Source organism: Centroberyx affinis, unplaced genomic scaffold (genome assembly GCF_046629955.1).
Source record: "Centroberyx affinis isolate AG114_WGS23_722 - 3 ecotype Tasmania unplaced genomic scaffold, CSIRO-AGI_Caff_v1 ptg008220l_1, whole genome shotgun sequence".
Classification (NCBI taxonomy): Eukaryota; Metazoa; Chordata; class Actinopteri; order Beryciformes; family Berycidae; genus Centroberyx; species Centroberyx affinis.
This window is the reverse complement of record NW_027284087.1, coordinates 5,621-22,500: the sequence shown is the minus strand read 5'-3', so window position 1 is coordinate 22,500 and position 16,880 is coordinate 5,621. Positions and strand designations below refer to the sequence as shown.

General features: G+C 42.2%; 1 protein-coding gene across 1 annotated transcript in view; it reads right to left on the bottom strand.

Moving 5' to 3' along the window:
- LOC139640035 (PH and SEC7 domain-containing protein 1-like) overlaps window positions 1–12,053 on the bottom strand; it is a gene marked incomplete at its 3' end in the record, with an annotated part of 39,176 nt that extends 27,123 nt beyond the window's left edge. The window contains exon 1 of the mRNA XM_071514194.1: window positions 11,971–12,053. Within this exon, the coding sequence (XP_071370295.1) occupies window positions 11,971–12,053 (83 nt within the window). The remainder of the gene's footprint in view (window positions 1–11,970) is intronic.
- Window positions 12,054–16,880: the final 4,827 nt, after the last annotated feature.

The following is a 16,880-nucleotide window of genomic DNA, read 5'->3' as shown; positions in this document are numbered from 1 at the left end:
TATTCTTACTAACATCCTGTTTCTCTCTGCCGTATCCCAGCAGTCCTTGCTGCTGCAGGAGTCAACCCGGTTTCATCTGATCTGACAACAGTCCAACACACCTGTCTGCTGCGGGTGAGAGTCCGCTCTTCATCGCCTCTTCATCACAGAGCCGCTCTGATGCTGACAAACTCTCTGAGCCTCAGACTGAAGCTGCAGAGCTCAGGAGGAAACGAGGCGATGTGAGCGAGAGTTAAAGGGGAAGTGGTTCAGACGCAGTTCAGACCGAGTCCACCCCCCCCCACCCCCCACCCCACCCCACAGAGCCACTTCCCTCCACACAGGTAACCAGGTAACCAGGTGACCAGGTGACCAGGTGACCAGGTGACCGGGTGACCAGGAGCCACTCACACTGGGAACTTCAGGTTCTTCTAACTACAATTTATAACCTCCTCCTCTACTCGTCTCCTCTCTCCTTTCCTCCTCTCCTCTCCTTGTCTCCTCTCTCCTTTCCTGTCTCCTCTCCTCCCCTTGTCTCCTCTCCCCTCCCCTCTCCTCTCCCCTCTCCTCGTCTCCTCTCCCCTCTCCTCATCTTCTCTCCTTGTCTCCTCTCTTCTCCTCTCCTCTCCTCTCTCCTCTCCTCTCCTCTCCTTGTCTCCTCTCCTCATCTCCTCTCTTCATCTCCTCTCCTCTCCTTGTCTCCTCTCCTCTCCTCCAATCTCCAATTATATTAGTGGGATAAAATAAGTTTCATCAAGGGTTTTAACCCATTTATTGTTTAATCAACCTATTTTATATAAAGCACTTTGAGTCTTGCAGTTGCAGTCTATGTATGAAAGGTGCTATATAAATAAATATCCTTAAAAATACAGTTTTTGCAAAGACAACCTGTTGGTTAAGGAGGTGATTTCAATAAATCTGTTCTGCCGAAACACCAATGAAGAACCGTCGCACCAACGGTTCAAACTTTAGCCCCGCCCACAAAGGCTCTGATTGGCTCGATGGAAACAGCAGACTCTCTGAATCACTCCACAACATCTGAAGAGTGGAGGTGCGAGATTCAGGATCTGGAACCAGGAGAGGTTTCTGCTACAACAAGGATTCGATTGATGATGGTTTTTGAAGACCGATACGGATGCCGATATTTTTGTGTCAAAGCTGCTGACAGCCGACATGTTGTGCCGATATTCAGTTTCTTTACATTTGACCATTTTCATACCAAAAACTAAACAATTATTCCAGGATAGAAAAACTTGAAAAGCATCTAGAGCATCATGGGACACTAAAACTCTCCACTGAAAACCATCAAAACAACAAAACTATTATTCACTAATACTTGTGTGGAATCTGGTCAAAGTGTCTCATTAGAGTCGGGTCAGGTTCAGGTCTTCCCATAGACAACCAGTGCAGTACTGATCAATTCTACAATAAATATGTGATCAATCAAACTGCCTCACATCCATCAGATCAGCCTGGAGCAGATGTGGTTTTAATAACAGAACAGTATCGGCTCCAGATATCAGTCTGAAGGCCCGTTCACACCTAGAGCGACAACTATAAAGATAACAATAATCTAATGATATGCTGTTGCTCAAGCGTTCGCACTACAACGATATCGGTGCTGAATATTCAGATAAAAAATGGAGCCTGATGACTTCACCGACGTGTTTTTATTTCACTCTCTAAAGTAAATAACAACAGAGCCGGAGGATTTGGGTTCATGCATCGCTGCAAAAGAGAGAGGAGATGGCAGATAATAATGCTCTGTTATGGCACTTTCATAACATTACTGTGCTTTGTTTATATGAGAGCTAATGGTGCTAATGGTCACCAAGTGAAGCTGTTCATAGAGCTATAGAGTAAAGTCTCCTGTAGCCCGTGTTGAGAGAAACACCTGAACGTCTCCGAGGCTGAACGGGTTTCAACAGGATACTGCAGACTCATGTTGTTCCCTCCTGCTCATATTGAAAACAGGATGATAGTGCATCTGCGGTCAGGTTGGCCAAGAGATTATGCTATTTCCTTAGCATCATGCTAGCAAAAGGTAGTGAGTTAACTAGCTTCCAGGTCAGTAAACTGCCTTACCGCTAATCCCAAGAGGCTGTTCGGACCCCGACCGGTTTGTCACGTTTCTTTTCAACATGTTTAGAGCCGATGGTCTTTGGTTCCTCTGGACTTCATCAGATCCTCAGCAGCAGCTCCGTCACTGCAGTGAACTGAACTCTCCCACCGCTTCTTTGTAGAACTTTAGTTTGATTGGTGGAAAATGTTTTATCGTCTCTACCGCCAGAAAAATCGCTCTGAGGTGGAACCAAGAATATAGTTATAGTTGTCATTTTGGATGTTTTTATAGTTACAGCTGTAGTGTGAACGCAGACATTCTATTTACTTACAACGACTGAAATCTTTTTATAGTTATAGTAATCTTTAGAGTTATCGTTCTAGATGTGAACGGGCCTTAACACCTAAACATGAGTCAGAGAGCCGGTCCACATCACATCAGCAGAGCGTCCGGTTCCTCAGACAGACGAGAAGCCGGACGCTCTTCCTCCATCGGGACAGAAATAACTTCTGTGACTACAGCAGGACAGGAAACGCTCCTTTTATTTTACCCAGAAGCCACCAGGGGCGTCGACTCCACCAGACACTTTCACTGCTCTGCCAGCCAGCTACTGGAGGTGTTCAGAGCAGAAAAAAAGACTATGAGTATTCTATATTTTAACTTTTTTTTCACTCAAAACCCAATTGAATCTGCTAGTTTTCATCTGCTTCACAGTCTCTCACATGTTGTTTCACACTGAGTTAGATGCAGCTGGATCAAACATGGCCGCCGTGTGAATAAAGTGAAAGTTTTAGGTGCAACAACTCAACAGGGGAAAGATATAAAGAGAAAGAGAGAGACAGAAAGAGAGAGGAAGAGAGAGACAGAGACTGAGATAGATGGAGAGAGAGAGAAAAAGAGAGAAAGACAGGCAGCTAAAAGACAGAGAGACATAGAGAGAGAGAGAGAAAGAAAGAGAAAATGAGAGCGATAGACAGGTTGAGAAAGAGAACTAGAAAAAGAAACAGAAAAAGAGGAAAAATCTGAGAAACAAATATAGAGACAGGCAGAATGAAAGAGAGAAACCAAGAGAGAAACCGAGTGAGAGAGAGACAGAGAGAGAGAGACAGAGAGAGAGAGAGAGAGACAGAGAGAGAGAGACAGAGAGAGAGAGTATATGTTATTTTCCAGGGTGTGTCAGTCAGCTTTCATTCATCCAGACTACAGACCACAACAAGCCAACCACTGCCTGCCTGTCTCTGTCTGTCTCTCTCTCTGTCTGTCTGTCTCTCTCTCCATCTGTCTGTCTCTCTCTCTCTGTCTGTCTGTCTCTCTCTCTGTCTGCCTGTCTCTCTCTCTCTCTGTCTGTCTGTCTCTCTCTCCATCTGTCTGCCTCTCTCTCTCTCTCTGTCTCTCTCTCTCTCTCTGCCTGTCTCTCTCTCTGTCTCTCTCTCTCTCTGCCTGTCTCTCTCTCTCTCTCCATTTGTCTGCCTCTCTCTCTCTCTCTGTCTCTCTCTCTCTCTCTGCCTGTCTCTCTCTCTCTCTGTCTCTCTCTCTCTCTGCCTGTCTCTCTCTCTGTCTCTCTCTCTCTCTGCCTGTCTCTCTCTCTCTCTCTCTCTCTGCTGTTTCCTAAACTATGAAAAACAAAACATGAAGTTGAAGTTGTTTTCTTCTTCTTCATTTCCCCCCATGATCTAATCAGAGAAGGGACTGTGGATCGTCTATCGGCTGCCGCTGATCGAATTTTCACAAAACTTAACGGAAACGACGCGTCTCTTTGCTCCACATTTTTAAAATGACTCTGATTGACCAGAGGGGGGCGCTGCAACGTTTGTTTACTTGTTGGATTTTGCTGAAAGTTGGGGGAATGATGCATCTCACCGCTCGGTTCTCACACTGTTCACTAACCCGTGTCACGAGCAAACACCACTGATCTGATTTAGACAAAACTTGGGGAAAAATGATGCATCTCGCTGCTGAGTTCTCACATTTTCAAAATGACTCTGATTGGCCAGAGGGGGGCGCTGCAACGTTTGTTTACTTTACTTGTTGGATTTTGCTGAAAGTTGGGGGAATGATGCATCTCACCACTGAGTTCTCACACTGTTCACTAATCTCGCTAAGTCACACGCAAAATCTCAGACGCCACTGATCTGATCTGAAACGACTCTGATTGGTCCAAGAGAGAACAGTTATGATTCAAAACCAGGAGACATTACTGTTCCTGATTGGTCCAGATGGGGGGAAGACATGTTTACTGTTGACTTATCTAGTTTGGTGTGTTCGTCTCTGATGAACGCCACAGCCAAATCACATGCTAGTGATTTATTGATCTTAAAATGATACACATAACACATATACCCCGACATAATCTACATCAGTTTGAGTATGAATGCTGTAATAAAGCATCATGTCGTCTTAAAAAGTGGTTAAACTGAGCTCAGGTGGGTTCTGCATCCTGCTACAGTCTCTTCATTACAAACAATCCATGACTTTAGGTCTTTATCGAAGAAGCTCCTTGATCTATAATAGATGTAGAGTACGAAACTTTAAACACCAAACTTCCTCCATACTCCAAGACGAGAGCCTTCGCCTGCAGGGAGTTTTCCTCCGCAGAACCTTCTGGACTAACTGAAAAACAGGGAAGTTAATTATGAATTCTGTTTGAAGTGAAGAGCGCAGCCTGGGAGCAGAGAGCTACTGCTGAGTCAGACAACAGTTCAGGGAGTTTTCTGCAGAAACTGGACAGAAACCAAGCAGGACACCAGGACCTGATCGGGACCCGGGGCGGGTACGGGGTTAAACTCGGGGCGAGGGTTAAACTGATATCTGGGGCCGATACTGGACTTTTATCAAACATCAGATCTGGTCCGGTCCGGTCGGGGTCGTCCACTTCCCTCCCTCATCAAAGCTAGTCAATATGGTTTTAGTATTTTTCTATCAGATGTCTGAGCAGAGAAATGATCCCAGTGTGGTGTGGGAGGAGTCCCCAGTCATCACCGTGTCTTCAGATGTCTCAGGGTGTCTCTAGAACCAAAAACAAAACGTCTGGAGACATTTCTGTATATCAAAGTGTCTGAAGACGAACAGCATTTGTCTTCAGTCTTGAAACTGAACGTCTTGAGACAGAAGAGAAGACCCTGAACATCATAAGAGACGTCACAGGAGTTCTGTGTCTTGATGCTGTCCCGTTTAAAACATGTTTTCCTTTCCACTGGAATAAGATGGGAAGCGTTCCTCAAGACAAAACACCATCATGGTCCTTTTGAACTGAAAGCAGCTCACTGTCTCGTTTTTTAAGATTCTTTTAACAATGCAAGCTTTTGTTTGTGAACCACATCAGACTTTGAAGGAAAGGTTTTACTCAACAGTCTGGAAACCCTGCAGTGAAACCTGCCTCACTCTGCCTGAAGGAGCTGCTGATCACCTGAAACTGATCGATTGATTGATAGACTTAATTAATCCCCCGAGACGGAAACCTAGTTACCCGCCGCACGTCCAACAACACGACAATAAAACTGTACAGAAAAACGGTACAGTGAAGACAGACATCGCACTCATAAAATTGGTAAATCAATAACTCGTCGTCAATTATTCTATCTAGTCTCCTGAGACTCTAACAGCTATTTAAGTAGTCTGGGTTTAGTGGAGAGTTTTAGTGTCCCATGATGGTCTGAATGATTCAGAGGCTTTTACACCCTGCAGAGGTGAGACCAAGTCCTCGAGTCCCAAGTCAGCCTCAAGTCTTGAGGCACAAGTCTCAAGTCAAGTCTCAAGTCTAAATGTAGAACAGCAAGTCAAGTCAGAACAAATCAAACAAATCATTTAATATCTTAAAGAAAACTAAATATCTAGGACTTTTCAATGCAATATGGTTTTAATAGGATAAAAACTTGGTAAGAGCATCATGAGTTTGATTTCTATAATCAGTTTCAACTTCAATAAATTCAATCATTCCATACAAATTCAGAAAACAGAATTCAAATTCAGTCGTCTGCTGGAACAAATCTCATCACTTTCAATCTAAGTCATTTACACAAACACAAGATCTCAAGTCAAGACTTTAGAAACCTTTTCAAGTCATCAGAGTACAAGTCAGAGTCAAGTCCCAAGTCACCAGAACCCAAGTCAAGTCCAGTCTCAAGTAATTAAAATTGTGACCTGAGTCTCACTCGAGTCTCCACCTCTGACACCCTGACAAGAAGAAGAACATAATATTTTGGCATGAAAATGGTCAAATTTAAAGATACTGAATATTGGCACAAACTATCGGACTCTTCAATCCAAAACTATCGGTATCGGCCTTCAGAGACTCGTTATCTGTGGCAGCCTGGGCGGGTCAAGTGTTTTCTGTCTGGGAAATGATCTCTGCTTCTAGTTTAACTGGGTTCAGATCTGGGTGAAATCATATCAGACTGTCAGAGCTTTAGTTTAAACCTCCATGTCATGTGGGAGAGTCTGCTAGTCCCACAGGGGTCAGAGGTCAGCGGTCAGCCTGGAGTGACGCCACTGGAGAAGCAAGATGTTCACTGTCTTGTTGAAGCATGTTTTCTACTTTTTATTTTATTTATCTATTGTACTGAATGTTATCTCATGTATATAACATCTGATGTGTTGGATTTGATGATGTGATGTAGTGGACAGTAAAGATCTATCGTTCTATCTATCTATCTCTCTTTTTGGGAGTTTGGCCCATTGGTCACATTTCTCACTATTAGATGGGAGGATCAACACCAAACTCCTCTCTGTCTCTGGTAGATCTCTCTGTCTGCAGGCATGCTAACACTTTAGCATACAGCATGTTAAGTAACTGTAGGCGACTAGCATCATGCTAACAGTGAGAAGATGAGAACTTGTTGCAGCTCTAAGGCTGATGGTTTGTTCACTGTAATGATGAGAGGATCAGGATCAGTGAAATAGACAGAACCCACTGAGCAATTTTACGTTGATTAGACGTTTAAAACACGTCTAAATGGCCCATAGCCGTCTAGGCTAAATTAAGTTTAAATGGGGTTGAAAAGTGAAAGTTTATTAGATGTCTATACATAGACAATATTATCCTGGACTATATGAGAGCTACGCATAGACACAATGTTGAAATGACTTCTTGTGCTCAGATAATTATCTTGTAGGCTAGTCTACAGGACTTCTCTGGTGCATATTTATGGTATTTACAGATGTTTATTCATTGTAATAATGTATTTACTGCTTGGTCTAAAATAGGTCTATACATAGCTGTAATGATCCTGGGCTATATGAGAGCTAAAGCATAGACAAGACGTTGAAATCACGTCTTTTGCTCAGTGGGAAAGATGCACTTTAAACGGCAGAAGAAAACTTCAGGTGAGACTTGTTTTACTTTTATTTACTGTTGTTTTATTACAACTGTTTTCTTTTTACTGTTTTCTTCTTTCACAGTTCTTACAGTTCTCTTTGCTTACCACTGTACTGTCTTGCCTGATTTGACGCTGGTCTGTAAGGCACTTTTTAAACTGTTTGTAGAAAAGTGCAATATGAATGAAGTTATTATAATTATTATTATTTTGTTTACACAGGAAGTGAGCAAAGTTAGCCACACGGCTAAAGATTTTACACAGTTGATTTGTAAGTGATTTAACTAAAGATGAAGACTGATAACTAACTGATAATTAAAAATGAAGACAGATTTTGAAGTTATGAATCTACAGGCCAAAGAATAAAACCACAAACACAAACTCTGGTTTATCTTCATACTTTGATAAAGCTAATCGCACACGGCTGTTTTCCATACTGTATGCTACAGCGTTAACATGAACAGATTTATCTACCAGACACACAGAGAGGATTTTGGTGTCCGAGACCAACGGACCAAACTCCCAAGAAGTCGATGCTGTCCTTTAACCTGCAGGCCGACCTGCAGCCGGACGTCCCACTGAGGACTCTGCTTCAGGACTCATGACTCAGGCTCAAACAGCTGCTGAGACACACACACACACACACACACACACACACACACACACACACACTCTCCACAACATGCCTAACCTAAATCTAAAACTAATTCCAATCTTAACCCTAAACCCAAGTCCTAATCTTAAACTGACTTGAACATTAACCCCTAACATACTGTAGGTTTCATGTATTTTTTTCAGGTTTCCTGTCATGTGACCGGAGAGAGGAGGAACCCAAGTTTGTGTCTTGAAACCATTTGTCGGTTGTTTTCTTGCACGCCACTGACGGGAACAAACAACCCATGTAAGCGCTAAAAAAATATTTCCTGAAACAAAACTACAACTATACAATTAAATGAAATGGCTTGACAGTAAACCCAAGCCCAACTCTAAACTGAGCAGCGAACATGACCTCACTGCGCAAAAATGTCCCACGAAGAAGAAGTACGGAAAGAGATTAGAACAGCACAAAATAGACTTGTTGGGTTAATTCATTAAAAATTGAATGTGTAAGGTACAGTTTTAAATTGAAAGCAGTGGCTTGAACCTGAATGGGAATATTACTGAGGTTCATTTTTTTCTTAATTCAGATCTGGGAACAAAGCAGTTTTATTCCCTGAGAGTCGACTGAAAGGGGCTGAATTTGAAATGAAAGCTAAAAGTTAAAATAATCAAATTCAATAACAAGCCATTGCATTCAATTTTAAAATCGAGCCCTACGTGTTTAATTTGTTAATTAATTTATTCAACAAATCAAATTTTTTTTTCATTCGATGTTCAAATATGAGCATGGAAAATTCAAATTTATGCAATTCAAATACAATCTCTGCTGGCACTAATCTCCTTCCACAAAGAACACACACACTCACACACACACACACACACACACACACACACACACACAAATAGCATATATAAAAAAAACTAATCATCTTGCTGGATTGTGGTTAAGTGGAACACCAAAATTCTTCCGACCATATTTTGGTGTTCCACTTATTCAGACTGAAAGGTTTAATAAACACAAAGAAAGAGATTCACTTCAAAACAATTCAGCAGCAGGACTAGTTTTTTATATATTTTCAGAATCTGCTTTGTCGGCGTTCCTTTATGTGCTAGAAGTGATTTTCAGACTGTTCCTCCAGACAATGGCAGTGAATGGAGAGAGAAAAAAAAACACAATTCTCCAGTCTGCTCTACCGGAGCAACAGATCACAGAATCACTGATTTGGGGGTTTTATCATGGAGGAAGAGACTCTAACTAACTAATGAAACCCTGAAGCTGTGGAGTTATAAAAGGAGGAACTGTGACGATACTGGAGGATGATACCGACTGATACGGACAAACAGAGATATCAGTCGAACTCTACTTCCTTCCTTCCTTCCTTCCTTCCTTCCTTCCTTCCTTCCTTCCTCTCTGCCTCTGCAGACGCCGTAAATAAACGGACCTGACGTGTTTTTATCGACGATGCGTCTCGGTATTCACGGACGCCGCTTGAGACGAAAAGTTACGACCGAATCTGCCGGTTCATCTGCGGGTTCTTCTGAGCGGCGGAGAGGAACGTTTCACCGAGTTGCATCACTGGATAAACACACCGATAAACACACTGCAGGTCACCGGCAGGACCAGAACACCAGAAACACATCTGTTCCATACATTCCTACAGCTCCGAAACAGAAAATACTGAAAATACTGAAAATACTGAACTGACTGAAGCATAAACACACAGAAAACAGACAGAGACAAAAAACAAATACAGACAGAAACAGACAGAAATAGGAGGCAGACAGACAGTGGAGGAAGAAGTACTGAGATGTTTTACTTCAGTAAAAGTATCAATACAACAATGTAAAGATACTCCATTACAAGTAAAAGTCCTGCATTCAAAATCTTACTTAAGTAAAAGTACATACGTATTGGCAGCAAAATGTACTTAGAGTATCAAAGTAAACGTACTCATTATGCAAACTGTCCCCATTTAGATATTTTTAATTTTCATAAATTATTGGAATATTAATACTGATTTATTGACATACATGTACATGTAAGCAGCATTTTAAAGTTGTCAACGTGAAGCTAATCTTAACAATTTAGCTTTACTTTTGGGTAGTCTAATCTATAACAATGCTATTTTATAGTTATTTTATAAAGATGATCAAATGTTTTAAATATAAAATATTGATCTGAAACGTAACTAGTAACTATAGCTGTGAAATAAATGTAATGGAGTAAAAAGTACAATATTTCCCTCTAACATGTAGTGGAGTATAAGTACAAAGTAGCATAAAATGTAAATGTAAAGTACAAGTTCAAGTAAAGTACAAGTATCTCAAAATTGTACTTAAGGACAGTACTGGAGTAAATGTACTTAGTTACTTTCCACCTCTGCAGACAGGAAAAGTAGGATGAAACTGACATGGGTTTTTAAAGTCTGATACCAGTGATGATATATTTGAATAGAAACTGCCAGAAAAAAAAGAAAATAAACCAAAATAATTTCCACCTTAGCGATGAAAACAGCAGCAGATGAAAAGACAGACAGGAGAGAGAGAGAGAGAGAGAGAGAGAGAGAGAGAGAGAGAGAGAGAGAGAGAGAGAGAGAGAGAGAGAGAGAGAGAGAGGAGTGAAATCCAGCAGAGTGACTTCACCACATCTGATCTCATCAAGTTAAACACCAACAGACCGCTGACTCCACCCGACCGGGCTTCCACCGATACAGGTCTACTATTGATACAGATGATATTTGTGCCGATATTCAATATGTTTAAATCTGACCGTTTCCACAACAAAACATCCAACAAGTTCCCATTCAGAGTTTCCTCCAGAAAAAGCCTCTGAAACATTTGGACCATCATGGGACACTAAAACTCTCCACTGAAACAATAATGTCTTCCAACCAGTGTAGTATTGATCAGTTCTACAGTCAATATGTAATCAGTCAAACTGCATCATATCATCAGATCAGACTGGAGCAGATCTCATTTTGATAAAAGATCAATATCAACATCACACACCTGCAAACTGATATATTAGTCTAACCATCAAACAAGGAATGGTAGACAGACAGACAGGCAGGCAGACAGACAGACAGTCACACAGTCAGTCAGACAGGTGGTCAGTCAGTCAGACAGACAGGTGGTCAGACAGGTGGTCAGTCAGACAGACAGGTTGTAAGTCAGACAGACAGGTGGTCAGTCACTCAGACAGACAGGTGGTCAGACAGGTGGTCAGTCAGACAGACAGGTTGTCAGTCAGACAGACAGGTGGTCAGTCAGTCAGACAGGTGGTCAGTCAGTCAGACAGGAAGACAGTCAGACAGACAGGTGGTCAGTCAGTCAGACAGGAAGTCAGTCAGACAGACAGGTGGTCAGTCAGTCAGTCAGACAGACAGGTGGTCAGTCAGTCAGACAGGAAGTCAGTCAGACAGACAGGTGGTCAGTCAGTCAGACAGTCAGGTGATCAGTCAGACAGGCGGTCAGTCAGACAGACAGGTGGTCAGACAGACAGTCAGTCAGTCAGACAGGTGGTCAGTCAGACAGTCAGGTGATCAGTCAGACAGGCGGTCAGTCAGACAGACAGGTGGTCAGACAGTCAGTTAGACAGGTGGTCAGTCAGACAGACAGACAGACAGTCAGACAGACAGTCAGTCAGACAGACAGGTGGTCAGACAGTCAGTTAGACAGGTGGTCAGTCAGACAGACAGACAGACAGTCAGACAGACAGGTGGTCAGACAGTCAGTTAGACAGGTGGTCAGTCAGACAGACAGACAGACAGGTGGTCAGACAGTCAGTCAGACAGAGAGGTGGTCAGACAGTCAGTCAGACAGACAGACAGTCAGTCAGTCAGTCAGACAGACAGTCAGACAGTCAGTCAGTCAGTCAGTCAGTCAGACAGTCAGACAGACAGACAGGCAGACAGGCGGTCAGACAGTCAGTCAGACAGTCAGACAGTCAGACAGGCGGTCAGACAGTCAGTCAGACAGACAGACAGACAGACAGACAGGTGGTCTGGTGTGTCTCACCTGTACACAGCAGGGTAGGGCGGGGCGTACAGGTACCTGTCCTCCAAGGCCCCGCCCCCCCAGCACAGCAGGTAGCTCGCCATGTGGCCCCGCCCACTTTCACACCCAGCCTCTGCTCTCAGCGGACAGGTACAGCCGCCAATCAAACATCCGTAGTCCCGGAAACCACATCGATCTCTCCCGACGGACCAATCAGACGCGACGCGATCAAAGAAGGCTGACCAACATCTTCTAACAGTTTGACATCATCTGACTGACACTATTAACATAATATGACTGAAACTATTAACATAAACTAACATAATCTATTAACATAATATATTAACATAATCTGACTGAAACTATTAACATAATATAAATAAATCTATTAACATAATCTCACATAATCTATTAACATGATCTATCTCAATCTATTAACATAATATAACTGAATATCTAACATAATCTAACATAATCTAACAATCTATTAACATAACCTATTAACATAATCTAACACCATCTATTAACATAATCTAACAATCTATTAACATAACCTATTACCATAATCTAACACCATCTTTTAACATAATCTAACTCAAACTGTTAACATAATCTAACTCAATCTATTAACATAATCTAACATAATCTAAATCAATATATTAACAATCTAAATCTATTAACATAATCTAATAATAACTATTAACAAAATATAACGCTAAAGTTAACTTAAAGCTATTAACATAATCTATCTCAATCTAATTCTCCCATCAGATCTGACTGTTTCCTATGGACTGTCTGTAATGCTGTCTTGTCTAGTTGATCTGGTTCTATCTGTTGTAACACTACAGACTCTGCTCTAGTTGATCTGGTTCTATCTGCTGTAACACTACAGACTCTGCTCTAGTTGATCTGGTTCTATCTGCTGTAACACTACAGACTCTAGTTGATCTGGTTCTATCTGCTGTAACACTACAGACTCTAGTTGATCTGGTTCTATCTGCTGTAACACTACAGACTCTCCTCTAGTTGATCTGGTTCTATCTGCTGTAACACTACAGACTCTGCTCTAGTTGATCTGGTTCTATCTGGTGTAACACTACAGACTCTGCTCTAGTTGATCTGGTTCTATCTGCTGTAACACTACAGACTCTAGTTGATCTGGTTCTATCTGCTGTAACACTACAGACTCTAGTTGATCTGGTTCTATCTGCTGTAACACTACAGACTCTCCTCTAGTTGATCTGGTTCTATCTGCTGTAACACTACAGACTCTGCTCTAGTTGATCTGGTTCTATCTGGTGTAACACTACAGACTCTGCTCTAGTTGATCTGGTTCTATCTGCTGTAACACTACAGACTCTAGTTGATCTGGTTCTATCTGCTGTAACACTACAGACTCTAGTTGATCTGGTTCTATCTGCTGTAACACTACAGACTCTCCTCTAGTTGATCTGGTTCTATCTGCTGTAACACTACAGACTCTGCTCTAGTTGATCTGGTTCTATCTGCAGCCTCTCCTCTCTGCAGCAGACTGTTTTGCAGATCGTGTCGACTCTCTCTCTCTCTCTCTCTCTCTCTCTCTCTCTCTCTCTCTCTCCTCCGTCTGTCTCTGTCTTCGTCTCTGTCCTGCGTTGAGTTTTCCTCCTCTTCTTCCTCTCTTGTTGCAGTCTGAGCTCAAATCTCTGTCAGCGAAGGTCTGCGCCTCCTTCCTCCTCCTCTTCCCCTCCTTCCTCTCCTCCCTCCTCCTCCTCCCTTCCCTCCTCCCTCTGAGTGTTTCTCCAGTTCCAGACTCTGAAATCTCCGAGCCGGCTCTCCCAGCGTGGGCTGAGCGACTGAACGCTGGATAACTTTCTCTCTTTCTCTTCAGATTCCTCGTTCGCTCTTTCCTTTCCCTCCGTCTGTTGTAAATCCTCTCTCTCTCTCTCTCTCTCTCTCTCTCTCTCTGTGTCTCTCACTCGCCCGTCAGCTGTGTTATTTTCCTCCGGTCGGTCGGTCGGTATGTGTTTCCTCCCGGTCTGACCCGAGCCGCCCCTCCTCCCTCTGTCCTCCCCTTCCCCTCTTCCTCTCTTTGTCTCCTCTTACCTTCCCTCCCTCTCTAGATCCTAACCTCCTCTCACACTTTACACTCTGACTGTTTGTCTGACGCTCTTTTCCAGCAGTAGAATAAGCTTCAATTCCCACATCAACATTACAACTAATATTAAAGACATTCAGTCATGCAGCAGACTGACTGAGAGCAACAGAAGAAGAAGCTTCAGTTTATAGAAATTCTGTATCAAGTTTATCATCGTAAACTAAAACTGAGACGAAAACAAGATGTAAACATAAAAACGACACTGTGAAAAAACTACAACTGAACTAAAACTTTGTCTTGTCTGCTAGAAACAATAATATAAAAACGCACGTAAAAATGTTTACAATTTTCTTCTTTTTGTTTGTGGACAAAAAAAAAAATCTAATGAATTTTGGGCAGAGAATTCTTGGTTATTTTCAGTGAATGCTATTTGAAAAATGAATGTGAATATATTTTTAAAAGAATTTAAGATTTATTGTTTGTATTATACAGAACACTATGCTTCATTATTTTGTATTATGCAAACATATACAAATTACCTGAACTACCATGATACCTTTAAACAAAACACTAAAACTAGAACTGATCCTAAATAAAAACTAAACTAAAACTAAACTAAACTTTTTTCACATTTTAATCTCGACAGCATTGTAAATGAGTTAATGAGAAAACTTTGTGACTTAATAGTATCATGGAGAGTGACAGCAGCAGCTGTAGTCGTAGTAATATTCAAATGTTTTGAAAGTTTGAATTTGTTGAATTCAAACTGTACACTGTTTAATTCCTAGATCAGCAACATTACAAACAATTGAGAGTAAGGAGGTCAAGGGTCAGAGGTCACAGCATCCTGACAACAGATGGAACAAAAACTGATGGATGAAGGAGAAGTGAAGTTAAAGGAAACAGAAAGATGACATCACAGCGAGCAGAGGAGGTTTGAGCCTCGACAGAAGAGGAGGAGTGGGAGGTCTTTCTCTCCCCGTCTCCGAATCCATCTGGAATTTCCTTTTATAAGCTGATAAAAATGTGTGTGTGTGTGTGTGTGTGTGTGTGTGTGTGTGTGGTTGGGCGGGGTCTCTGTATAGTGAATGGGGAGAGGCTGCTGGGGTGTAATGTTTATTTTAATTAAAGTTTTCAGTTCTTACTCTCAGGCTGTCGTTTGGTTTCAGTACTGAGGGTTTTTATTGTGGTTTGATTCTGGTCTGCATTGTTAATTGTTTTCAACTGACAACAATAAAGTTGTGTCAGAATTTGAATCGTCTCTCTCTCTCAGCCCGTCACTGTCTGTCTGTCAGAGGGAGTCGTCTGTATAAAGTTATACTGACAGTGGCATTGAAAGCTCGACTCATTCTGCTGTTTTTCAGCTTCATTCCCTGAATGTTTTCATGCTCATTATGTGTCGAGTCCTTGGAAAGCCGTCAAACCCACTGGTTCATTTAAAAAATACATCAGCATCTTTTCTTCATTCCTGAAACACTTGATGGTTTTAATCTAAAAGACACAGAGAGTCAGCTCAGCAGTTCAGCCACCAGGCAGACAGGCTGAGAGAGAGAGTCAACGAAGAACAACAGTATTCTCTATTCACACTGCAATTAGCACTGTCCCAGGTCTAAAGCTAACGCTGGTCTAAAGCTAACCCAGGTCTAAAGCTAACGCTGGTCTAAAGCTACCCCAGGTCTAAAGCTACCCCAGGTCTAAAGCTAACGCTGGTCTAAAGTTAACCCTGGTCTAGAGCTAACGCTCTGCTACAGCTAACGCTGGGCTAAAGCTAACCCTGGGCTAAAGCTAATGCTTGGCTACAGCTAACGCCAGGGCTAAAGCTAACCCTGGTCTACAGCTAACCCTGGTCTAAAGCTAATGCTAGTCTAAAGCTAACCCTGGTCTAAAGCTAACACTGGGGTAAAGCTAACCCTGGGCTAAAGCTAATGCTGGTCTAAAGCTAATGCTGGTCTAAAGCTAACACTACACTAAGGTTAACATTGGGCTAAGGCTATCACTGGATTAAAGCTAACCCTGGGCTAAGGCTAACACTGGATTAAAGCTAACCCTGGGCTAAGGCTAACACTGGATTAAAGCTAACCCTGGGCTAAGAATCTACAGTGTACAAATCACTGTTTGTATTTGAGTAATTTGTCGTTTGATTGAAAAGTTCATGTGTTTTCGGAAGTGAAGAAAAGAAAACTAATTTCCTCTCTGATGTCCATGTCTGTCTGAGATGAAGCAGCCTGGACGGATCGTCCTTTCTGTCAGCGGGGCGGGAACAGGGACGAGGAACAAAGCAGGGAAACTGGAACCTGACATTAATAATGAATGAATGAAGGGATTCTGTGTTTAAAATAAATGAACAATCCTCTGAAGAATCTAATTCCTGTTGCTGTTTGAACCCAGAAGACGTCTGGTGTGTAACGGATGAGGCTTGGCAAAACTTTAGAGGTCTTCTCAATACAGACTGACACACCTACACACACCCACACACACACACCTACACACACCCACACACACACACACACACCCACACACACATCTGTATTCCTCTATACTTCCGTTAACTCCATTCAAAGCCCTAACACTAATCTTCATGCTGAACTCCAAGCCCCGACGCTGCAGCAGCTCTTTGTAGAAGTGACGAACGGCCGAATGACTCACTTTGCAAAAACGCCCAGACTCCAAAGGTCTTAAGCTCAGAATGATTCAACACACACACACACTCTGACACACACACACACACACATACACACAAAATCCCTCATTACAAAGTCTCTCTCCCCAGCTCTAAACAAAAGGTTCCTGAGGTAAAGTGACAGGGAGAATAAGACACTGACTGATTCTAAATACAGACTTTACAGAAGAATAACAG